General features: G+C 38.1%; 1 protein-coding gene across 3 annotated transcripts in view; it reads left to right on the forward strand.

Moving 5' to 3' along the window:
* The first annotated feature begins 8,640 nt into the window (after positions 1-8,640).
* CUL2 (cullin 2) overlaps positions 8,641-25,760 on the forward strand; it is a 41,638-nt gene continuing 24,518 nt past the window's right edge. The window contains exons 1-6 of one of the 3 annotated variants that reach the window (XM_036406355.2): positions 8,641-8,656; positions 11,879-12,017; positions 17,932-18,034; positions 19,884-19,978; positions 22,677-22,782; positions 25,658-25,740. In XM_036406355.2, the coding sequence (XP_036262248.1) occupies positions 11,899-12,017; positions 17,932-18,034; positions 19,884-19,978; positions 22,677-22,782; positions 25,658-25,740 (506 nt within the window). In that variant the 5' untranslated portion in view covers positions 8,641-8,656; positions 11,879-11,898. Of the gene's footprint in view, positions 8,657-8,887; positions 9,000-9,110; positions 9,209-11,878; positions 12,018-17,931; positions 18,035-19,883; positions 19,979-22,676; positions 22,783-25,657; positions 25,741-25,760 lie in introns of those variants that run through there. The other 2 variants (XM_036406354.2, XM_036406353.2) reach the window with 2 other exon arrangements.

Below are 25,760 nucleotides of genomic sequence, written 5' to 3' on the forward strand. Positions count from 1 at the left end.
AATTTCAAATGCTGAGACCAAAAGCAATCCATAAGAAAGCCACACAAGCCAGGATTTGTTGTGATTTTCATCATTTATGGAAGAACGTAAACTTGAAATCCAGGCTCTTTGCTGCTGTCAGAATGACTGCCTGAGTCACCTTTTCTTTCTATCTCAAAATGTCCATTGTTTTTTTTTAAGTTTCTTTCAACCTGGATCAATTCTTAAGTCTGATCCACTGCACCATCACACAGAGAGAAATACAACCTTAACCAGGGAGGGTAATAGATGAAAAGGGAGTTGGAGAAACTTGATTTGGCACCAAAAAGAAACACAGTGCTCTTTGCAGAGAACTTAAATATTTCACCAATGCACATTACATCAGTAGGAGTGCTATCTGTGCAATTTTCAGACAACTGATTCTACATATGGATCTCACAGCTATCTTTTAAATCAACTTTTTAAGGGGATTGAAAGAATTTTGAGCATTTCAGTTCTAGTCTTATGAAACACCTATTTAGTTTTCTTGTAAAAATTCATGGTTTGTCTTGGCATAAGCAATGACAGCAAAATGGATATGCTACCTAGCTTAGTTGTCAATTTCTCTTTAATTAGAATCCAGACATCTGAAGATAATACATGTATAACTGACAGGAAAATAGACTGGTATCCTATTGGAAATAATAGTGATACTTACTGATTAATAATTTCACTATAGGCCTCCTCATGGACCACTCCAATTTCAGCTGATTGTTGAATAACCCTACCTCTGCTCTTTCATTGCCTGCAAGGAAATAGAGGGACAAGTGCAGAACTTGCAGCGTGGTCACAGGAACGTGCAGTCAACACACAGCCACTGTTTTCACAATTTGTTTTGTGAATTTGATGAAAGTCAGAAATAGCCAATATCTGCATGCTGCAACAGAATCCTGATCAGTCTGAAACAGAGAACAGATTAGGCAAGAGGTACACTTTAATGAATATAAAATATAAGACTAATATTTTTTTTACCTATTCTTTTCTAAATTCCTAGCAATGCAAGAAAAATATGAATTTCCATTGGCTCACAAATAGAAACAGAAATGGCACACCCTTAGAAAGGCAAACATTGAAGAATATTGTAAAAGGTAAAATCTTTGTAAATATTTTTTAATGTAGATAGTTTTTTTTTAATAGTTACACATTTGAAATATTATTAATATTTTGTGATCTCTCCTTCTCTAAACTGTGTCAAGTTGGAAATAAAACTGAGTAGTATGAGTAGTACAGGAGCAAATTGATGATCCTTTTTATTCTTATTATTTTCTACTGCCATCACTGAAACATCTGAAAATCAATACTGTCTAAATTAGTGCTGTGCTACGGCACCACCTTGACTTTTGTGGGTTGCATAAGCCAGAAGCACAGGAAGGAATAGCCTTGAGGAGTCCCAGGTCTGGCTTAGTGAGCAGCCTGGCCTAACAGCTGTGAGGCTTTGCAGTACCTCAGCTAGCTCTACTTGGCCTTGTGTCATGTAAACAATAGGCTTTCTTTATTTGGAAGGGTTGGATGTTATTATTGGTGAAGAGGGTATCAAGTTCTATTCTAGGTCCATTTTTAAAATTATTATTACTTTCATTTTCTTGGGTTTGTAATGATTTGATTTTGGATAATAAGTTGCAGTAATGTTACAATATTTTACACTCCAAAGATGAAATACAATGTTGTAATGTGGTTTGTTTGGTTCATTTTGTTTGATTTTTTTTTTTTTTTTTACTTTTTTAGGATTTGTAATAAGAAATTGAAATTTATAAACACAAAACAGGTATCCCAAGTCATATGCTACTGTCTGGTATGAACTGCAGTTTGAAAGGAGTTCCTTACTGAAGCACCAAAACATAGCAAAGCAAATCAGAGTACACTAGCAGCTAAACTGTGATCACTTTATTAATCACTGCTTGAACAACCACACAAATGGCTAAAATGATTTGTGAATGTGTAGTTAGATACCTGGCATGGTGTTTGTAAGTCATGAGGAGAACTGACAGGATTCAGACTGTTTCCTAATCTACTGGTCCTAGGTCAGGTCTCCAGCACTGTTGTCTCCCCAGTGCTAGAGCCAGAACAAACAAAACAATGGAGAAACCTATAGGCTGACAAATAACTTGGCATTGTATAAATTTCTGCATACTGATTTGTTGTACATTCATTTCATGAGAGAAATTATTATAATGGGAAAATAATATTCTGACTAGGAAACAATGTAAGGCATCTGAAATGTTAAAAGAATTGACTGGTGACTTCAAGACATACACATAACGATATTTCTGTTGCAGCAGAAAAAAAAAAAAGGTAACTTAGATCTACTACATGAAATTTTCATTTCCTGTGCTGAACAATGAACTTTACTTATATAACACCTTCCTCATAACATGAATATAACATGTAGTTCACAGTATTCATAACCATTTACAATTTATTGCTGTTTGTAGAGATCTTTGACTTTTCAGGTGTAGTACCAGAAAAAGCACCAGATTTGTATAAAGCATTGTTTTGTACTTATAGCATATTAAATTTCCAAATAACTGCTTACATAGCTGCAATACATAAAACTTTACTATTAAAAGTTTTCTGAACAGGCTGTGTTCAAAGAAGCACAGTTTGCAGTTGAATGTGAATACACTGTGCCACAGGAATATGGATATCCCAAACAGTTGGCATACACTTGTACCTTGGAAAAGATGTATCCTGAAAGGCACAGTAAGGCAGTGCAGGAATGTGGCCAGCACTAATAGGACATTGAGGAACTACCTCACACAAAGGTGAATGACATCAAACATTCAGATAATGCAGTAAAAGCTAAACACATACAAAGAGTTCATATTAATTAAATATATTCAATGAAAATATATATTAAAAAAGCATTTGCATTTAGTTAACACAATGGCTGTAGACTAGATTTTCTAGCAACTGTAGGTTGTTTTTGATGGGGGAGCAGATTGTTTTGGTGGTGGTAAATGGTTGTAAATGACAGTGAAGAGCAAGAATGAAGAATATAAAATAAAAAGCAAAAGCTGCTGAATAAATGGAGCAAGGTAAAGGTGTCTGGGAGCTATAAAGGGAAGAGGTACAAGTGAAAAATAACTAAATGGAAGAGTATTCTGTATAACAGAAGATTGTCAGGCTATTTGCAATGTGTTTATGTGAGAGAGCTTCTGTATTTCTTTCATGTCAAGAATTGTTAGTTCTTAATCTACCAGTGATGCAGATAAATGGCTAAAAAACCATATTTTTCTGAAAAGGATATATCTTTTATCAAATGCTAGCTCAACTAATTTATCTCTTTGATGATGCTATTTTGCCAGCTGGTTTATTTATGAGCTTTTTTTTGTCATTCTATCTGTCTAGTACTTTTGCACATTACAGGAGGTTTCCATCTCCATTAAGTATGAAATATGCTTTTTACTGGATCATTTGAAAGACAAATACTTTTATAAAATAATTTCTCAAGAAAACCCAAGGAAATGGAATGATGCCAAGTTTAATTTGGAAAATGACATGTTAGAAATGGACACTAGACATGTCCCATTTATCACATTTTAGTAGAGACAGATACATTTGTTCTTTTTCCTTTTTTTCTTTTTCTGGAAATAACAGCTCTGCAAATTCAACCTTGTCTCAACATTAAGTTATGTTGCCTAAGAGTCATCATCACTAGGGGTTCTGCAGTCGCCAAGTTCAGGTGTTTTTCTTCCATCTGTGTGTATATATATATATATGTACTGCACACGGATGCCATAGAGCTGTATGCTACCATTTTTAGTATGGTGATAGAACCACTCAAGATTTATATGACTATTTTCTTCAAAACATTGTGCCTAGCAGCTGCCTTCTTTTCACAGTATCTGCTCATTAAATCATAGGATTATAAAATCATTGAGGTTGGAGAAGTCCTCCAAGGTGATGGAGTCCAACCTATGGCTGAACACCCCCTTGTCAAATAAACCGCAGCACTAAGGGCCACATCCAGTTGTTTCTTGATTGCACCACCTCCCTGGGCAGCCCATTCCAATGGCTGACAACCCTTCCAGTGAAGAAATTCTTCCAAATGTCCAGCCTGAACATCTCCAATCACAGCTCGAGGCCACTTCCTCTCCTCCTGTCTGGTTGCCTGGGAAAGAGGTTGACCCCCACCTGGCTACAATCTCCTTTCAAGGAGTTGTAGAGAGAAATAAGGTCTCCCCTGAGACTCCTCAAAGCCAAACACCCCAGCTGCCCCAGCTGCATCCTCATATGACATTTTCTGTACACTTCACCAGCTTCATTCCCCTTCTCCAGACACGGTCCAGCACCTCAATGTCTTTCTTGAAGTGGCAGGCCCAGAACTGGACAAAGGACTCAAGGTATTGAGCAGTGTCTTTTCACTGTGTTGTGGCATCTCCACGAAAGAATTATTTCACTATGATTTTAAAAAATGATTGTACAGTGGTGCACATGGTCTATGAGCCTTTTATAAAAAGGCACTGCTAAAAAGGGACTTGAACAACTTTCTGAAAACAATTGCATAATTTCTGAATCAAAAGGGAAGGAGAGACATTTAGAATAAGATTGTTTGGTTCACTGCCGGTACTATAAGCAAATATATTCCCAGCTCATGACCTGGTAGATGTAACAGAACTTCCTTGGAACCTGCAGCTTCCCTTCCCTTGTGTGCAGCATCCTCTCATGGCTCTGTCCCTCTCTCTCTCTCTCTCTCATTTCCACCAGCAGGGGTAAGTGATGATGTTTGAACAGTTCCATGTCCTCAGCTGTGTCACCACGTTTCCCTAACTTGTGCTAGCTTTGGAATTTTGTGCATATAACCTAAAGCATGAAAACTACAAAGCAGCTTATTTACTAGAGTAGATTTCAGGGGTAGTTTCATATTCAAATTAAACCTGAAAGCACAATCCCAGTAATTAACTCAAACCCAGTCAGATGATGTCTCAGCCAGGACTCCTTCATTTTTAACAATTCAGAAAATAAAGCCACCTAACAGCTTCTTTAGAAGCTTTTTGCATTCTTTCCCCAAATGCTTAGATAAACAATATGATAAATAGGAACACTGAAACCTCTTATATGCCAGGTTGCTTGTTTGTTGGGAAATTGTTGTATCTGGTTCACCCAGCCCATAGCAAGTACCTGAGCCATTGGCATCTGATGCACTTACTGAACAGAAAGGATTTACAACCTTGTAACTGAACACACAAAAGCTCCAAAATCTTTTAGTCTTTTGATACCTCATATTTAAAGCAGTTTAATGTCTGAAAATTCCCCTAAGTAGAATCATTTAGGCCCAGTAACTGTATCATAAAGTCTTGGCAGCTCATTGATCTCTAAATGCAAGTTCTAAATACACAATTTTGCTTGTCAATAATGTTGCAGAATATTTTTTCAGCAATTTTTTTTGGAAAAAAAAAAAGAAAAGAAAAACTAACTAGATTTGCTCCGACAGATAATTTAACTTCTTAGGTACAATGACATGAAAATAAATTGGGGCCCCTTTTTAATAATAGATGGAAAAAAATTACATTTGCAAATTTTTTCCAAGCAATCCTGGGGAAGGATAGAATAAATCTGGGAGTTGAACTAAACACTTGATGGCTAACTAATAAATTTTCTTTGGGAGAGTTCAACTTTTGTTAATTTTCCTATTTCATGGACAAAAAGGTGTGGGTTTTGTTAGTTTTGTTGTAGGTTGAGCAAGCTCAAACTCTCGAACTGCTATTTTGTATCTATTCCGTGCTGCCATCTTGTGGCAGCGAGCGTCTGCTTCTTAATGAAAATTACAGGGGTTAAAGCAGATTAAATAATCATTCATTTTAAATTCTTCATAAACTTTAAAAAATATACAAGAATAATACTTAATTACTGCATATTTTTATAATCACAAAATATTTGTTCAGTTTATACATATATTTTGTACGTTACCACATGAAAAACAAATATCCACAATAAAAGCCTAGATTAAAATTGCTATAATGAAATAAAGGTCCATTCTTGCTTTCATTTATCTTGTTTTCAGAAGGAAAATATTATTTTTAACAAATTTTGTATTATTATCTGCATCAATAATGCAGACTAACTCATCTAATAAAAATTGAACATGAATATAACATAAATAATCCAGTCAATATTCTCATTTTCTACTTGAAAAAGGCTAATGAATATGTTACTCTAAAAATAGGATTTTAAATCAAAGACAAGAAGAGCAGATAGTAACATGAAAGGCATTTGAAAATGACATGGTGGTGGTGGGGAATGTGGATACTCAGTATCAGTTCAGACTGCAGTCTAAACCAGCTTTTAAATAAAGCAGTAGGTGGTATAGTGGCACATTTAATACACTGTTTGTATTACCATAGGACTGTGGGATTCCTAGTTCTGTACCAGAATAATACAGTGTTAGATGTAGCATCAACATAAACAAAATTGAGAGCTCCTTCCAAAGGAAATAATTACATAAGAAAAAAGAAAACAAGTTAATGCAAACAGACAGAGATGCAGAAGTATCAGATAAGAGAAAACAAATGCATATAAACAACAGGGGAACTCAGGACATACTGCAATGCTGGTTAGGACAGGGAGCAGACTTGATAGCAGATGTAATCAAATAAACATAAATTTTATATTTGGTGGCAAAGATGTAAGATGGCATATGCATGTAGTAGAAAATAACCTATGTCACTCACTACTGTTATCAACAATATATAAAGAACTGGTAAGAATTTACTGGGAAGAAGTTGACTTCTCCATAGGACTATCCTGCAAAAACTTCCAGAATTTCCATCTCTCCCCTATCTGTGTCTTTTCTATCTACAACTGCTGAAAGACAACACTAAGCCTTGGTCAAACAGGATAATAGAGTAGTCTGTACATCTGCTGTCATCAAGAAATGCATCAAGACATGACTGAGGTAGCTGAGGGTGCCACTGTTACTTGGTCATGCTTTGCCAAATGGCAACTTTCATTGCTGGCTGTTTGGGGCACATCTGCACAGCAGGTTAATTCAGATTACCAACATCTGGGCTTCAGCAGGTAGGAACAGCCCCACCACAGAGCTAGCACTGAACTGAACTCACTGATTCATAAATCATGTATCCACTCACATAAAGCATCGGTGCATACACACAAGTTTTAGTCTTGCTCTTGGCAGATACATTATCATTATTTCTTAATAGACTGTATGAGAACCTTTGTTCTTTTGGAAGCACAGGCAGCACTAAGAGATGACCTTAGCAACACACAGAGTAATGCTCTCAGCTTGCTCATCTGACTCCTGCAATACCCCGTTCTGTGTTTTCAGGTGGTAATTCTCTGGAATTCCTAAATAATTCTCTGTTATTTCCTAAATACATTTAAATCCAAGTTTTTAAATACCTTACATAAAAGCAGTAATGAATGTTCATGTTCTTCCTCTGAATTGTGACTCCCTAATTGTGCTTCCTCAACTGCAGCCTTGTAGAACAGAGTGTGCAGAATAGTTGCGGATTTGGTACCTAATTAAAGTCTGTGCTTATTGTGAATATTCATAATTTCAGGAAATTGTCCCATGATTCTTCCACGCTGAACAACCCAAATTATTAGTTTTGAAAAATACCTCCTTTCCTGTATCTGTTTCCAGTTTATAACAGTTAACTCAGGACTAAACTTCCTCATATAACAGAAATTTATAAAATATGTACAGTGTAATGTTTGGGTAGTGTAGAGATAAGGATGTTTTTCATTAATGGCCATCTAACTTGTGATATCTGAACTTGTACAATTAATACATTCACACAGCATGGTTAAATAGCATTACTAAATTGTGCCAGCATCTATTTGAACTTCTAAGAGTTTAACTCACAAGCTTGTGACTAACACTACCACTAAAAAAGAGCCTTCAGTCCTTAAAAAATGAGAAAGTGCGGCAGATACAATCCAACACTTGCAGAAAATAACAAGCACCCAAAAGCTTAAAGTTACAACCTACCTCCCCACCAGCAAATAGGAGAGCTTTAAACTCTGCTAGTTTCTGTTAAAGTAGCAGAATAGAAAAATAAAGGGGTTTAGGGTGAAAACAGAGGAAGTTGAAGTGCTCTTTAAAATGTCTAGAAGGAGATAATAAAAACACACTTAAAAGAGAACACAAAGGAAAGCATTAAGGCTTAAAGATGCAAGTACTGGAAATTAAATGGGCAAGGGCTTGATTTGAAAACAGGGAAGGCAATTATTTTGACGTGAGTTTTGAGTCGTTTGAACAATAGAGAATTTTCAGAAATAAATGTCTGGTTTCCAGAGGACTGTTGTCTCCTACGGAGGGCTGCACTGAGTGCTCTAAATGAATCCCTTTCAGAGCTGCTCCGCTCAGTTGCGATCTCCCGGGCCCGGCGCGGTGTCCGCGATGCCCGCGGCTCCCACAGCGCGCACGTGCGCCCGGGGCACGTGAGCACGCCCGGCTACTTGGTCTCCACAGCGACTCTACTTTGTTACTCCCACCCAACAACTTTGTGTTGCCCCTTTCTTTCCGCCGGGGCGCCCACGGGGACGGCGGGCGCTCTGCCGACGCAGCCGGGGCCGGCCGCTGCCCGGGGCGTCCCGCACCGGAGCAGGGCGCTGGAAGCTGGAGAAATTCCCTGCTGGGGCCGGCGGTGGGACGGGGACACTTCCTCCTTCTGAGGTAACGGCGACCTGCTGACACGAAGCCCGGGAACGCCGCGCCCGCGGGAGAGGCCCCGTGCCCGTTCCAGCCCCCGTGCCCCGCGACTCCATGTCGGGAAGGCGCGGGACGAGAACGGTCCCGCCATGGAGGCGGAGTGACGCGTGCGCGGCGACCGCCCCGCCGCTGGGAAATGCGACCGCCCGCGCTCGCCGTACAGTGCAGGCTGTACCAAACCCCGCTGCTCCGGCGGGGGAGGCTGCGATCGGAAAGTCACGGAGCGCCGGGACCCGTCGGCCCCAGCTCATCCTGCGGCCGGCGGGGAGAGCCCGGCGGAGAGAACCCGGGGGCGGCGGCGCCGCGGGTGAGGCGGCGGCGCGGCGGCGACAGCACCGAGCGGGGCCGCGGGGCCGCGGCCCGACCCCGGCAGTGGCGGCGCCGGCGGAGGGGCGGGGTGCGAGCGGCTTTGGGTAATGGCAGCGCTGTGAGGACGGAACGGGGCAGCGACCGCGGCCGAGGGCAGGAGCGAGGGAGGCCGGGCGGGGGTCACTGACTCGGGCCCCGGGCCGCCAGGTAACGCCCTCGCCCGGCCCGGCCCGGCCCGGCCCGCCCGCAGCGCTGGGGGGAGGGAGCGCGGCGCTCGCGGGGAGGTGGCGGTCCCGACCCCGCCGGGTGTGCGCGGGGGCCATCGGGCCCTGCCCCCGTCCGGCCCCGGAGCCGCCGCTGGCCCCCGCCCCGGGCCCCCATCCCCCGGCCATGCCTGTGCGGCAGCGCCCGCCCGCCGCGTCCTGCCCCGGGTCCTGCCCTTGCCCCGCGGCGAGGGCGCGGTGCGGCCTCTCCGGCGGGGCCGCTCATTATCCGCTGGCTGCCCCCTCCGCCAGTTTCGCTTTTGTTTTGGTGGAGGAGAAGGTGGGAGCGGGGCACAGGGCGGGGGCGGGCAGCACTGGTCACCTGTTTGACGCCAGTGCTCCTGCCTGTGGCTGCGTATCCGCCACGGGCTTGCGATGCTGCTTATCGAGGTGGTTAAACAGCTTGGAAATTTGGGGCGTTCTTTGATGCTGAATAGAATGCTATGTTTATTTGTGTAAACAAATATGTACAGTATGACAGTGTTGTGTTTTAAAGAATGAGGCGATGGAAGCAGCATCCTTTCATTATCGTGCCGAGTAAATATGTTTCAATAACATCTGTTTACCTTAGGGCTTATCAAACAGGTATGGCTTCCCATGCTCTAATAGTCTAAACCCTAGGGTAGATATTCTGCCATACTACAGTTCTTACCATGATCAATACAAGACATTTAATAATTGAAGTTGGTGGGCTTGTGCATTGCTGACACTGGAACACAGCATATCCCAAAAAACCCAGTGTCTTACAGTAAAAGTTACACCCTACTTGTTAAAATGTCTGTAAAACACATTTAAGTTTATATTTCCATGAAAGTTGTAGGAGAATGCCAAGTAACAGTTGTCTTAAACTATTTAACTCCAGAATACTTGGATGACCATGTGGATGCTTTACACAGCATTAGGTTTTAATCATCCTGAACATGGTGATACTGATTGGGATCACCATGTTGGTATCACACTGGGATATACTGTAGGGAGAACGTTTTCTTCTCCCCTCCTTCTTCCCCTTGGTTTTGCTTGTCTTTGAAAAAAGGGCTCTTTTACCTTGGATGTACCACGTGTGTTTCCAAGACAGCAACTTCTAATGTAGCTCAAGTACAGCTTCGTTACCACAAGCACTTATTAAGATTTTTAATGTCTTTTGTGGACCATGATTATTTTTTCTTGGGGCCAGCTGGAAATGCTCTCGAGTTTTCCATAAGAGGGGTATTAGGCCTTTTTCAAGATTACCACTTCCCCCTCTCCCGTCCTGGAAGTGAACGTGGTCTGCCTTTGCTGAGGTTCACATTTCTATGAGACATACATCAGTGTGTTTTTCAGCTTACTTTCTTTGGTGGATCTTTGCTTTGTCACTTCTCACTCATTTTTCTGTGTAAGCTCCTGCTGACATATATGGATTGAATTAATAACCATGTTACAAATATCACAACATATACTGCAGTTGAGGAGCTTAGTTAGAGGGGTGGGTTGTATGCATGCTAAAAGTTGCATCGGATTTTATTGCTTTTTTCTTAAATTGAGAAGTGATATATCCTGTGAGAGATGGTAGTGGTTAAGGTAGTAAGCTGGTTGCTAAGCAGTTTTTTAGCATGACATTTGATTCTTTCCCTTAATGAGGTCTGCCTCTTGGGCTCAAAGTCTGTCACTAGCTTTCTACTTTCCCTTCTGACCTTGAAATTTTGGAAAGACGAGTCACTCGTTCATCTGTTTGAAATGGAAATAGAAGTATTCTTTCCACTTTTTATTGTAGTCTTACAATGTCGTGTTTCTGAGCAGGAGCTAGACTTGCTTTGTGCATGGAATGTCACACATCAGGTCCTTTCTAGATTAGTGGAAATGAGGCCTTCACAGTTGTATCTTTTTAAAATCGCCATATTTTTCCCCTAGTTTTATTTAGATAATTTGATGTTGAGTGTGTTTGTTTTTTTTTTTTTTGCAATAAATCTCTTCTGCTGTTTTTGCTAGGATATTACTAGCAGAGCTTCTGTATCTTCAAGCCATGTTTTACTTGAAAGATGTCACTGTCCTACTGCACAGTGCAGTAAGCTGCACAAGCTCTGCATATTGCCCTGTGTTTTTCTTTTTTTCATCCCAATCAAAGCTCTTTTGGGTTTTGTGGCTTTTCAAATGTAACACCAAAAATGTCTCATGAAAGCCTGAGGTGAACATAGGCTACAAACTGACAGTAGGAATTTCAGATACTCTGGTAATAGTTTAGTTTGTTCTTACCCCAAATTTTCTTACATGCAGTTGAAACAGTCTTTGAATAAAAGTGATAAAAGTGAACAAATCAAAATTTACAGGAAAGTTGTTTTCTTCATGTGACACTCTTAAATGAATAGTTTGGTGAGATAATGAACTTTACAAAGCATGATGCTGTTAGATTAGTTGGTGTTTTGTTATAGGCTACTCATGCCTATGGAACAATAATGTTCCATTCCAAAGCATTAAAAATGAGGGATTGTGAGCTTCATTTTGGAGGGGGTGGGTGTTCTTTGTGTCACTCACTCATAGTGGTGCAATGGTGTACAAAGTTTAAATTGAAAATTCAAAGGAAGTGTATTTTTTTTTAATGGTTGTGCAATGTTTTCTGACATGTTTAATTCTTCTACAGATTAACACTAAAGCCCCACAATGTCCTTGAAACCACGAGTAGTAGACTTTGATGAAACATGGAACAAACTTCTAACAACGATTAAAGCTGTTGTGATGTTGGATTATGTTGAAAGAGCAACGTGGAACGATCGCTTCTCGTATCCTTTAAGTGAAAAATCTGACTTAATGTGTTTGTGTGATGTGTTTAGCACAGAGTAAACCTGTGTTATGTAACAGTGATCTTGAGCAGCTTGTTGTTAGGCTGCACCTGTTATTAGGACTGTGAATAAGTTGAAAGGGATGGGAAATTCTGCATATTTGGGAAGTAATCTATGTGCAAATCACCATGCTGATAAAAAGTAAACTGGTCTCAGTTTTAGTCACTTTTGGAAGCTCTAATACTTAGCTTATGCTAAAGCTGTTCTTACAGGTATTGAAGGTCCCCTATTCTGACAATGAGGTTTTCTTGTATGTTTAAGTGTTTGTGTGTAGCCGAGGAAATACCCAAGACAGAGAGCACATCTTTAAAATTGGGATGTGGGGGATGATGAGGTTGTTCTGTGTAAAGATTTCTCCCTCTTCTTTGCATTTCTAACTGTACTGATAACTACCATACTAGACATTTCCACAGCAAGGATTTATTAAAAACCTTTCTTCCTTTCCCTCCACTATTACTGCCTTATTACTCATGAAAGTTAAGCTATATTTAAGAATAACTACTCTTTCTGCATTTGTATGATACTGCTGTTCAAGTCACAGCTGTACATACATTGTTGCAGAGGAAAGGTTTGTGTTTTACATGTAAAATGGACCTGTAATATTTTGCAATATTTAAGTTTCAGTGAACTTCTTTTAAAAGAAGTATAATGTTTCTAACCAGTTATACTGTGCCTTGTGTCTTTATATTCATTAGCCATTACATCGTGGTGAGTAATTGGAGAATTTTAGGAGGCTTTGCACCTCTTCTGCAGGGATTGGTCACAGTTGGGTTTAATTGCAAGGGGGAAGAATAGTTTAGATATATTTATTGATATGTTAATTCTTGTGGGTGAAAACAGAAGCACCTGAGAAGATCCTCAGACATAAGTTTTTACCAGATAAGCTTATTCTGTGGATGGAGGCTTGACTCCAAAGTCTCATCTCATTCTGAACATGTTAACTGTTTCTCAGAATTGCTTTCCCATGTGCCTGTGTTTTGAGCATGTGTATGTGTATATGTACATAGCTCCTAGTTCTTGTGATGTTTTGTGGTGTAATAATCTTAAAGAGCTCTTTCATTTAAAAATTTTGTAATTAATTTCTGGGAGCATGATGTGCCACCTTGTACCAAAGTCAACTTCAAGTGACTCCAGAATTAAAAAAAAAAATTGAACTAATTAGGTGGGTACTTACATGCTGAGAAGTTGTTCTGCAGTCATTCTTTCCAAGCAGTTTTTGAGGATTGCATAATTCAGTCTTTATAGGTGGTTAAATTCTGCAGCTTAAAACTTTAAACATTTAAACAAGGGTATCTAAAACAGATTTGAATATAAAATAAGAATTGTTGCAGGAGATGTTGTATTGATTCCTCATCACACTGTTTTGCTTACAACTTCTTATGTGGAGACCTTGCACACGAGTTTGCTGTTGATCCTCTTTTGGGATTTAGTCCAGTTGATTGAACATCAGAAAAGGATTGCTTATGAATAGCAGACTCAGGAGCAGTCTTGGAATAATCATTTGGCATGTAACTCTTAAGACCTTACTTAGTATCATCTCTTAATTACTTTCCTTGGAAAGTGGCACTATTAGTGCCTGATTTGGCACAGGCATGAGCCTTTTGGCTTATTGTCTGTGGCTGAATGGCCCAAGGAGTTTGTGTAACTTCCAGCTTGAGTGTTGGTTGTTTAGTATTTCTGCTTCCTATAACCAAACTTGGTGTTTTAACACAAGCTGCTCAATGCGTGCTTAACAACTTGGTGGAACTGGTAGTTCTATGCAGCTGGAATAAAAGCTTTTTCTAGGTTTTATACATAAAGAAGACTTTAAGGATATTTTTTTTAAAATTGGTATTTAGAAAATACGTCATCTTGTTCCTTGTTAACTTTTTATTCTCTCTTAAATTTAATTGGAGTAGTGTTTCTAAACATCTACAGCAATTCTAAAGGAAATGTTCTATTAACTCTTTCTTATTGCTTAATCAGCACAATAGAAAGATGGCAAATTATTTCAATAAAACCCATTATTTTTTTCAGTAAAACCCATACAGGTTATTTCATTGATTATAGTATCAGTTGATCTTTGTACTGGATAGTCAACACAGTGATGTGGAAACAAAGGATAAGATACAGCAAGCAATCACTGTTTCAATCTGCATCAGTGTATTCTAAGAAGTGTTAGCTTTTCCTTGTGCTGTTTGGGGCAGCTGAGATCCAGTGGAGTATGGAAGCTGACAGTATTTTAGGGATGACAGGCTTGTACTGCACATATTCCACTTCTAGAACTAATTTTTGCCCCACTAGTTCCCCAGAACTTGTTTGTCTTAACATAGTGTTTCCTTTGTAACTTATGGTAATTTTATTGTTAAACGTGGCTTATCTTTAAATAAACATTTTACCTCATATTTGAAATGCTAGAATGGCAATGAGCTGGGAACCACAATGTTGTAAGAGTTAAAATCTTCTGGAAAAGATCACCTGAAAGACCATATGTCACTTTATTTAAAATGTGAGTCATCCTGATCCACCTTTGACCTTCAGATTTCCTTTTAAGATTCTCTGCAGAAAGAAATGTGTATGAACTTGTTTCATTGTCTGGTAAATGAGTGACAGTTATGTCTCTGTTTGAGGTGTTATTGTGAATACATGGTATCACTTTCAAGAGTGCTCAGTGGGCATAGGAGTGCTTTTTAAGTTAAGGCTTAGTTGGAGTGGTAGATAGTTCCTCTGTACTTTGGTAACTGCCTTTTAACTAGAACTTTTTTGAACAGGTAGAACATCAAGCTCTTCCTATTTTTGTCTTGGGATTTCTACCCCAATAAGTTAACATAAAATCAACAGTTTCCCAGAGACAGCTGTTCTTCAAACAGAATTATTTTAAAAGTATGCAGCATGGCCATCTGCTTTTTTTCACCATTTTTTCTCCAAATTTGTTCTCCCTCCTCTGATGAACTGTTTTGCAAGGACCCTATGATGAACCAGAAACTTAAACATTTATCTTTAAAAAAAACTGGCCGAGAAGGAAGAGTAAATGAAGTTCGTATGGTCGTGATTCTTTCCGACTAAGTCCTGAAAATCTCTACAAATTTTGGTTCTGTTACAGAAGATTGATAAATAGAAATTTTTGCAAAGCTCTACACTGGTTGCCCAGAGAAGTCTTAACTAGGTGCTTTTTTTAACTCCAATGACAATATTTGTGAGTTTTTATAGCCTTGGATATAGTATTTTCTTGTTGATAGTAATTTTGTTGTTGTTCCTTCTTAGTTTGGAAGTGCTTCAGTTTCCCATTGCTGGGTAATACCCCTCAAATAGCAACTACCAAAGCACTTAAGGGTCACAGAAAGGTTTTGATGTTCTTGTTCTCAATACTGAGTGAAGGCCCCTAGGCAGCAGTTTGGCTGCAGCTTCCTCTGGCCTTTCTCACCCTGCAAAACTGCATGCTGAACTGGAAGAACAGATGGCTTTCACCATTAAAGATAAATTATTGAACAGTAAAGTCTTCTTCCTGTTGTTCTATGGGACAACAGTACAGGAAAAATATGCTTTAAGTTTATGGAGTAAAATAACAGTGATGATTAGTGAGATTTTTTTCAGAGATTTTTTTTTTGTTAAGAGAGTCAGAACACTTTGAAGATGACACTTAAATTTGGATTCAGGACTCAGAGATAAAATGCATAAAGAAACAAGTACAAATTGAGCAAGAAAGAACAGTTTTGCTTCAGTCAGATATATTCCAGTCTCATGATAACTTTTCTTTTGTATAATTCCAGAGAAACTTGATATCCAGCAAGTAGTATTTGGTTTATACAGGAGGATTAGGTGCCTGTTCAAGTGCTTCTGTGATTAAGCTCTTAGTTTGTCTATCTGCTGATATTAAACACAGTGGCAAATGTCAAGAAAGAGTACTAGATTCAGCTTTCTTCATTTGTAAGAAAGTTTGTTCTCTAGAACTAGGAAAGGCATGTTTGGACGATGTGCATTTTCATGAAGGAGTAGAGATACCATTTTCATTCTTAATTAGGATTATTAAAACTGAGAAACTTGTTCACAAGATAAAATCAGAGATATTTGTTTGGTGCTTTCATCAAATAAACTGCCTTTGCTATATTCTTGTGCTGGTGTGGTGAAGACTGGCTCTTTCCTCTGAATTTGTAAGTTGTTCTTGTTGTAGAGATCTGTAGTTTGTGGTGATTCAGGTAGTGTAGTTGTGGATCAAAAGAGAAAAAAGTCATCCCCTTTGCTTGTGAGCAAATTATTAAGATTTCTAATTCTGAGATTAATTTCTCAAAAATAATCTTTGCATAATGAAGAGGCTTGTGGCTCGAATTATATTGAGGATGCATTTGGCTACGCACCATCCTTAGACTGAGAAAATTTGTTGGAGAGGGGAAAGTGTAAAAACCAATTATTCTTTTCAATCTCTTTAATAGAATATTTCATTCTTCACTATTTAAGTTTTTGATATTTTACTGGTCATTACTTTGCAAGCTGGTGTAGTGCAATGGTAGCTGCTGTTACAAAGCAGTGGATGTTGCCCATTATGTTTCACAGTGTTTCCATTTAACACTTTTTGCTGTTCTGAGGAGAATTCTAGCAAAGATGATCTATACGAGTGAAATAATGTACTCTAATTTAGATTCTGGTTGGGGTCTCAGATTCCAGTTGCCAGATAAAGGGTTTTTTCCTAATTAGTTCTCCTGCATCAGAATCTTCTTTGTTTTGAGTAGTAATTCTATATAAAAAATGAAACATGCATTTGGACAAGCTGTGTGAGGAGAGCTTGACACTGTTCTGTAGATTAGCAGGTGACTCTTCAACTGTCTGTCTTCTACCTCCTTTCACACAGGCATGTGCTTTTTTAGGGTAGACTAGAGGAAAGATCTTGTGTCTTCCCTTGATTGAAGTGATATACTAAATTATTGATTTCTACCATGGCTTGCTTTATAAAGTGCCTAGGCTTAGTGCTTAAGCCATGTTTGAAAGTAATTCTTGCACAATCTCTTTATTTCTCACAGTTGTTCATGTGAAACTTGACCTAATCTTTGCTTGACTTTTCTGAAAGCAAAGATCTCAGTCATAACTTATCTTCCTCAAATTACTCTTAAAACTTGATAAAACCAAAAGTGTAGCTCTGCAAGGTAGTTTAGGGACAAAACCACCTTCAGGATGGCTTAACAGGTTACTGCTGCCTGTTTAAATTATCAAGTACAACTGTTTTTTGTGGCTGTGATCCAAACAGGATTACCAAAATTATAATAATGGTTAAAAAGAATACATACTTCGTTTTATCCACACGACCATTGTGATTATTTAATTTTCAGTGTCCCCTGAAATTGTTTTACCTGTGGAGGTGAGGGCAAAATGCAGGGACAGTAAGTTATTTTGGACTCCAGGAAGGAAAACTTGAAGTCAGCTTCACCACGTGTTTGCTCTGCTCTGTACTTGACTAATCATGTTCTTAATCTAATTAGTGCTTCTTTCCATTATATGAGAAGAGTTTCAGTTCATGTTGGCTGCAAATGCAGAAGAATGGTACATGAAAGCTGCTTTTCACCTTGAGATTATTGTATATTATACATGGCAAATAAAGGGTAGGAGCCACATCAGTATGGGGCTATCAGAAGTTTCAAGATCTTAGCTCTAACATTGCCTCAGCATTCACTATTTAAAATTTATTATCAATGCTGTAAACTTGGATTTTGCACAAGCCAATAGTTATATTAATTTCAGAAAATTATCCATTTTATCTTTTTTGCTTGATGTAAAAAAATCTCCAAAACCTAAACTGCATGTGTGGAGAAGAAAGGGTTCTTTAAATCATAAACTTTGTTGATATATTCTCACACTTTATTACAAACCTTGACTTTGAGCCCAGAGACATTTATGCTTTGTGTGTGGCTTATCCTGAACCTCTTGGAGAGAGACTTTATACTGAGACTAAAATTTTTTTGGAGAATCATGTACGCCATTTGCACAAGGTAACCTGTACAGTTCCTGATGTCCGTGTAGGTGTTCTTCATCCTTTTTTTGACTTTTTGTAGGCCTTATATGAGACTAAATCACAGATGACAGAGTTGCAGAGACACAATACTTGTGTATATGAAATATGTAACACATGTCACAACATGTACACAAATGTAGGCAGGTATTATAGATACCTATTGATATGCAACACAAAAGAAATAATTTTCTTTCTAAGCCAACAGTTATGGTTTATGCAATATATTCATTGGCTTGAAAAGCAAGTTCTTTCTTTTACATTGAATGATTATAATCAAACAAGTTAGAGAAACATCTTCATTTTGCAAATGTTCTGTAGTTTGTCATTAGCCTTCTGTTTCAACAGAAATGTATCTGCTCTAGTGTCTTGGAAACTGATTGTATATACTCTTAAAAAATAAACAAAACCTTCTGAAAGATGTGAGAGATAACACAAACACTTGGGAGGAGAGGAAATAATGGCAAATCATTTATTATGACAACAATATTTGTATGTCTGTATAACTGTGAGTTAACTTCTGTTTCATCAGCTAAGACAGCAAATTTCATTAGAATTATGATTCATCATGTTTAGTAGATAGGACAGATGAATGGTGCCTCCATCTATATCAGTAAAAAGAGAAGTAGATTTAACTAAGATGCTTATAGGTATCTTTAGTGTCTTTATAGGGAGCAAAGCATTGCAAATTCTGCAGAGTGCTGCTAAATGGCCTCATGCTTAGGTACCAAGTATTTGACAAGATAGACTGGGTGTCTTAATGGGCAGTTCCACTGGTTACAGAGAGGATAATTCTGGCACTCTATAGACTAAATCAATTCACTAAACTAGCAGAGAACTCTGCCAAATAATTTCTTCCTCATTTATTTAGTGAGCTGAATGAGCTCACTTAGGATAATCAGGCAGGTGCCAGCATAGTGGAAGCTTTGGGAAGTAGCAGAAAGCATACATCAGGTTTTTAAATTGACTATCCACTACTTGTCTCTGAGATAACGTTGGAAAACCTTTGCAAAATGCATGCAGCAGAGTAAAGCATTCTCAATTCTGTTTTATCTACCAGCTTTCATATTTCATAATTTTTTTACCCTTTTTTGCATTTTTTGCATGGGCTCCTTTGCTGCTTGAGCCAGATTTTAAAATTATAAATTCTAGAGAGAATTCAAGTTGAATTCCTAGGATCTTGTCCCCCATCACCAGTCATACTAATTAGTTTAAATTGTTGAACTTCCCTGAAGTATGAATCTATTTTGATAAGTTCACTAGCTTTTTAGATGATGATTTGCTTAAATTTCAAAAGATTTGGGCCTAGATTTGAAAAAGTTTAATGCTTTTTTTTTTCATTTACATGTATCTGTGCTTTGTTAATCTTGTTTTATTCTGTGATTCTTGGTAAGTGTGAGGACTTGTCTCTCCAGTAAGACATAGTGGTTTTAAATGGTTATAGTTGGGCAATTCTTCCAGTGTGCAGTGCATGTGGCTGGGTGAATATAAAACTGATCTGTGTCAGTGAGAGAATGGTTCTGTGAGTTATCTCACCAGTTTGATGTGAGAATATGAACCAGGCTTATTCAAGCAAGTATTTCTGAAAAGATCAATAGAAAATAATTCGGTAGAGAGATAGCTATTTTTAAATGCAAAATAAAGCAAGTCCAGGTGTTCTAGCTGGCTTACCAAAACTTGGTAGTATTAAGGTGTGTTAGCTTTTTGGTCATTGCCACAATTCTGAATATGCAAATACTATTCCAAAATTGTAATCCCATGATAACTTCCTAAGTATGTGTGCTATTTTCATACTAATTCTGGTTTGTGGGGTGTGTGTGCCTTCACAGAGAGTTCTGGAAGCTGAAGAACAAGTACTGGTTATGTATCACAGATACTGGGAAGAGTATAGCAAAGGGGCAGACTATATGGACTGTTTATACAGGTAAGCTTTGCAAAAGAATTGTTAAACCTTTGAAATTAACATGAAATTTAACATGATCTGCAGGTTAAGTTGAAGAGTGTTGAGAGAGAAATAGATGAATATGCCTCAGGTTAATTTTGGAGAGAATATAGTTATGGTAGCAGAACATGAGCAAAAAGGAATAATGCCTCAACAGGTAAGTATCCAAGACAGTTCCTAAAATTCTTTCATTACTAATATATTCTGCTTGATGTTGCAGTGCCAATTATGTTGGTGCTAATCAACCCTGCAGTGTATAAGCTCATAATCCTATGAGTTCTACAGGGATGACACTGTACTGCAGTTTGCAGTTGAACCAGCATGGTTTGAGTCAAAGCTTTGGGATATTCTACTTTTTATGAATCAGTTGGAGTTCTTTTCTTATTGCATGCCTGCTCTGAAACAAGTACCATAATTTAGTTGACTCTGTTGTATCCCAGCTTCTAGTTTGTATAATTCTTCCAGCAATGAAAACTGATTAATATCTACAGGTGGTAATCTGAAAATTATTTTCAAATAGATTCCCTTAAAATTTAATTAGGCTTGCATCTCTGCTTCTAACCTGATAGTCAATATTTGAAACACTACTCAGATGTGAGACACTTTTGAGCAAAATTCCTAAAATGTGAGATCAGTCATGTAATTGGAAAATCAGTTGAATCTTTTCTTCAGTGTTGATTTTGGTTTATTTTACCTATCCTCCTTGGTGCATTTTGCTAGGAAAACAAATCTGGATTCAGTTTGAAAATGAAAATCTCACATGTGCTTGACTAAACCAAGGTGATAAAACTGATGGAATAAGGAACACTGAAAGAAACTTCTTCAGATAAATAAATAATAATAAATAAATAAATAATAGATAAAACCATTGCTGGACAGGCCTTACCAGTGTCTTGGTGCTGTAACTGGTTTCACAGGTACTTTAAAAGAATCCAGTCTGTGTACTTTAATTTCAAGTGATTGGGAAAGTTTCCTTATCCAGTAAATTGAAATTAAGTCATTAAAAAAAAACAAAAAAAAACAAAAAAAAACCAAAAAAAAAACCCCACAACAAACCCCAAGTGTTATAATTTTTCATAATAAAATCCTGAAAACTAAACACACATGGTGCAGCTTTTGCTTTGTTCCATTTTGTCTTTAAAATATTTATAATAATACCAGCGTATCATGGTATAGCAATTTTTAGTTGTACATGCTACTTTGTACGTGCTGATGGAAGACAGAGTAAGTGAGGGGAGTGCAGGACTTTCCTTCTTAGCAAGTTTAACAAGAAAAAGCAGATTGGCAGCTGTTGGCTCTGTTCACATGGGGGAAGATGGGAAAATGCCAGCAAGGAGCCTGCTTAAGGCTGGTGTTTGAGGTGTTCCTAATGTCCTCCCAGGTTTTATATGACATGGAGGCCTGGAGCCTTCTAGAGAGCCCTGCATTTACAGTTCCTGGTTGGTGTCCATGGTAGCACAGGTTACAGGACTCTGTAAGAGTCTGAAAGTAGCTCTGAAAGTGGCTGCTGAACTCCAGTTTGTCAGCACTGCACTTTGACAAGTCTTCCTTCTTTGGACCCTGTGGTGTCCTAAATTCTTTCAAGTTCACAGGATTTCACAGTGTGTTCATCCTTTTCTCCTTTGCTTGGCTTTTGCCTTCATGTCAAGAGTGTTCAGACATTTCTGATCTGGTGCAGCCTCTGAAGCCTGAATCTCTTAAAAGTGCTTCAGTAATTTTGCTCTTCTCACTGTCTGAAACTGAGCATCTCAAAACTCCTGGTTAGATCAGAAATTTAAAAAACTGTCTCAGTTGCATCATTTAAACATTTCTAATACAAGAAATATTGTAAGTGTCGTTGGGAAATATATTCTAATTTTTTCCCAGTTATCTGGGAAAGGAAAGAATGGTTCCATTTAAAAATGTTACAATATTTGTTATGTGGGAATACTGAGAGTCAAGAGGGATGTTTTAGCAGGTCTTGCACAGAATCCATTTCGTGTTCTGTATAAAAACTATGCATACAGTAGTGAATACTAAATTTCAAAATAGCATTTATAGCATTTCTTCTTTATAGCTGTTACTTAAAATAATTTCTGAAAATTCTTCTCTTTAAAATTTGTAATCTGACTGTTAGCTAGTTACCATGACCTGAGCAAGATATCGTAACAGACAAAAGTTTGCCCTGTTAAAATGAGCAGTACTTCTGCATTTCAGTCTGGGAGAAACATAGAAGAATAAACAGTACAGGTAGAAGGAAATACTTTTAACTTAAATATATACAATAGTAGGCATATTTTTCTATCATTAAAATAAACTATTAGCACTCTAATACTAATCAATGAGTTTAGGAGTTATTTTGCACATATATGTATGTATGAGTAACACATGTATGTATGTATGTATGTATAAGCAGTGCATGTTGAAAGGTTGGATTCTTACACAAATATATTGCTCACCAAGAAAATGCTGACAGCGATATTTCAGGTTCCTGTTTGATCTGTTACCAACACTACTGTTCTAATGTGATGGAAATTCTTTCAATGTCATTTGGATTGTAACATTTTTCTACAAATAGCAATGGCATTGGTTTAAGGAGATGATATATTTTGTGATGTGAAAGACATTCCATAATTCTGAACTTAATTTAAAAAGCCTTTTATTTTTGCCTGTTTTGATGAGGATATCCTTATTTCTATAGGTACCTCAACACACAGTTTATTAAGAAGAACAAATTGACTGAAGCTGATCTTCAGTATGGTTATGGAGGGGTGGATATGAATGAACCTTTGATGGAAATTGGAGAGGTAGGTATCTCTGAAAGTGGAGTTAGCTATAAACAGTATTCAGAATGCTATGAGATCAGCTTTGTCCTTGAAAATTTTCACTTTTTTATGTCACAGAAATATTGTAGATGTGAGCACTGTTCCACTTGTAAAATGAGATTACAGTTTTGGTGCAGAAAAATAAGAGTGACCTGGCAGGGAAAAGAAGCAAATACAAAAACTGTTGGAAAACTTGGGTTTAAAATGTGATAATAGAAACACTTTGCAAAGAAACTTTAGATTCTTAAGTGATACTGCTATCTAGAAAACATATTGAAGCAACAGTATACTTCTGGTTTTGGAAGCCCTTGAAATGTTAGTTTTTAGGCTTCTATTTCTTGATGTGATAAAATATAAAAGCTTTTCTTGAGAATCTTAAGGCAGTAAAGTTAATATCTGTTCACAACTGGTATAGGATTAGGTTTATAGCAGTCACTCCTTTGTCCTGAAAAGTAGTGGAGACTTAAGTCCTACATTCATGTATTAAATTACAGCACTATTTTGGTGAATTCATTGCTCCATTTCTTGACCTACAAGGCACTTGGCAAGATTGTCAAGTCTTTGTTTGGAAAGCATTCACTCTTTCATTATGGTTCCTGTAGGATTCTATCTTTTATTCTTTGGATTGTACAAGGGCTCTAGCAGAAGTCAAATTATTTGTTGTTCATCACTTTAGATGGAAATTACTGTTTATGCCATTTTAGATGACTGAAATGATCTGGCCTTTATCTACCCAAGGGCAAACATGTTTATTTTATGTATAGTTCTCTTCAGTCTCAGCATGAAGTTACAGAAATAATGCCCAGTATTTTTAGAAGCAGAACTGCACTCTCTGTTCTGAAGTTTCGGTCTCAACACAACTCTTGTGTGGTAACAAAACTTTGGGAGCTTTTCAGTAATCTTAAACAAGTCCATTCTTGCTCAGTTCTTCTGAGGGGTGTAACAGTAGGTCTGTACATGGGAGCAGAGCTGTGTGTGTGAGGTGTGGGCACAGCTTCAAACAGTTCTTCTTCCCCCAAGTGTTCCAGACGTTCAGTAATTGTACTAGGAAATATACAGGATGAGATAAGTTAATGAAAATAGTATGCCAGTGCTTGCAAGTGCTTGCTTTTTTCTTCTCTGTATGTTATGAATGCATGATGAAGGACACTGCTTTTCTGAGTTGAGTTCCTATCACTGATTTCAAACTCCTGAGTTTTCAATGGCTCTGTGGGAGCCCTGAGCTAGAAGATATTTAAGATGTGCTTTCTGGGCTTTTTCCCTCCAGAAATAGGTTCTGGAAAATGGAGAAAACTGCCACGTTCAGTATTGCCAGTCTAGATGGAGAAGTAAGATGAGTCCCTATTCTGAAGTGGGAGAAACTGTCTTGAACTAATACATCAAGTTGCTGGATTGATCTGTCTATAGTTTATTTGACAAGAGAATTCCAATAGGTGATTTACTTTGCTTCCCACTGGTAGCTCATATGTCAGAAGGACCATGCTAGACACCACATTGCAGAATTGATCTACCTGAGGTTGTTTCTCTTCACCTCATAGTCACAAAATGTGTCAGTTCTTTTCCATTTTTTTTCCCTCCTTTCTTCTGTCTCTGCAGAGCTGGCTTCTTTCAGCTGGCTTCTTTCATTCTGTACTGGATGAGTTCCTGTTGTCTTAAATGTTCTCCAGCTACTCTCCACAAGATAAGACAGTGCAAATCACTCCTAAGACAACTTTGGTTTCAAAACATGATCTGTGTTTGGATTTATAAGCAAACCTTTACCTCTCCTGTAGCCTCTTATGGTGCAGTTGTGTCAGGTTTACTTTCTGTATTGCAGCGTGGGTGCTGAATAGCTGTGACAGTTGGAACAAGTTGATTTGTCTGCATTTTAAAAAGGAAATTTATTTCACAGAGTCAAATTGGCAGTTGATAGCTATGTGCCTGCTTTCAGTTAAGACATACCTGATGGATAGTTTAATTTTTAAATCTAATGACCTGTTAGTTGTATCAAAGCTTTCTTAGAAGCAGTATTCCCTCTGTCCTTCCTGAACTGTGCAGTTTTATTTTTTCCCAGTCTGCTACTTCCTGGCAGGTGTTTTTGGAGGTCTCCTATGTGCAGTTATTCTCTGTATATGATGGATCACATTATCCCTTTTGGGCTTTAAATCTGACTTTGATTCAAGTGCAAAAGCTCATTTGAACTATTGCAACTGTGTTTTTTAAAATGGTATATCTTGGGAGCAATGGCTTCACCCATAAGAACTGATGAATTCTGGAATTGATTTGAATTCCATTTGAAGCCAAATGTTAGCTTGCCAGTGACTTTGCTTAAGATGTAAGTATCTTAGTTTGGAGGTGTTCTTTGTGTGTTGGATGAAGGGATTCTGTATCTTTGACTGTGACCTCTGACAGAATGGCCAAGAGAAATTCCCTTTTGTTGGCTGAGGCTTATTTTGCAATCATTGCTAGAAATACTGGTGTTTGTACACATTCAGACCCTTTGGTTAGAAAGGTATGTTACTTACCTATTACTGTGCAGGTGTTTTGTTTATGTGTAGTCTCAAAATCTGCCCTTGTAACCAACTCCTTGTTTGGAGTCCTTACATGCATTTGAGAATACTTGGAGTAGAACCAAGGAATGAATCAGGTCTATGAGATGTGTAGGAAGAATGCAGGCTGGGAAGCCAACATTCACATACTGCCTGACTAGGGAAAGAAGAGCTTACATAACAACTGGATTTTTAAAATCCTGAAAATTTTAAAATCCTGAATGGGAATTGTGTCATCTTTGGTACTGTTGTGAGTTTGATGTGGTGGTTTTTAGGGTTTTTTTTAAATGTACTTTTTATTGATGTAAACTTGTGTTGTGTCCTGACAGCTAGCTCTTGATATGTGGAGAAAATTAATGATTGAGCCACTGCAGGCCATCCTTATTCGGATGCTCCTCCGAGAAATAAAAAAGTGAGTGTTTGATTGTTTCT

The sequence above is a fragment of the Molothrus ater genome, chromosome 1 (genome assembly GCF_012460135.2).
Source record: "Molothrus ater isolate BHLD 08-10-18 breed brown headed cowbird chromosome 1, BPBGC_Mater_1.1, whole genome shotgun sequence".
Lineage (NCBI taxonomy): Eukaryota > Metazoa > Chordata > Aves > Passeriformes > Icteridae > Molothrus > Molothrus ater.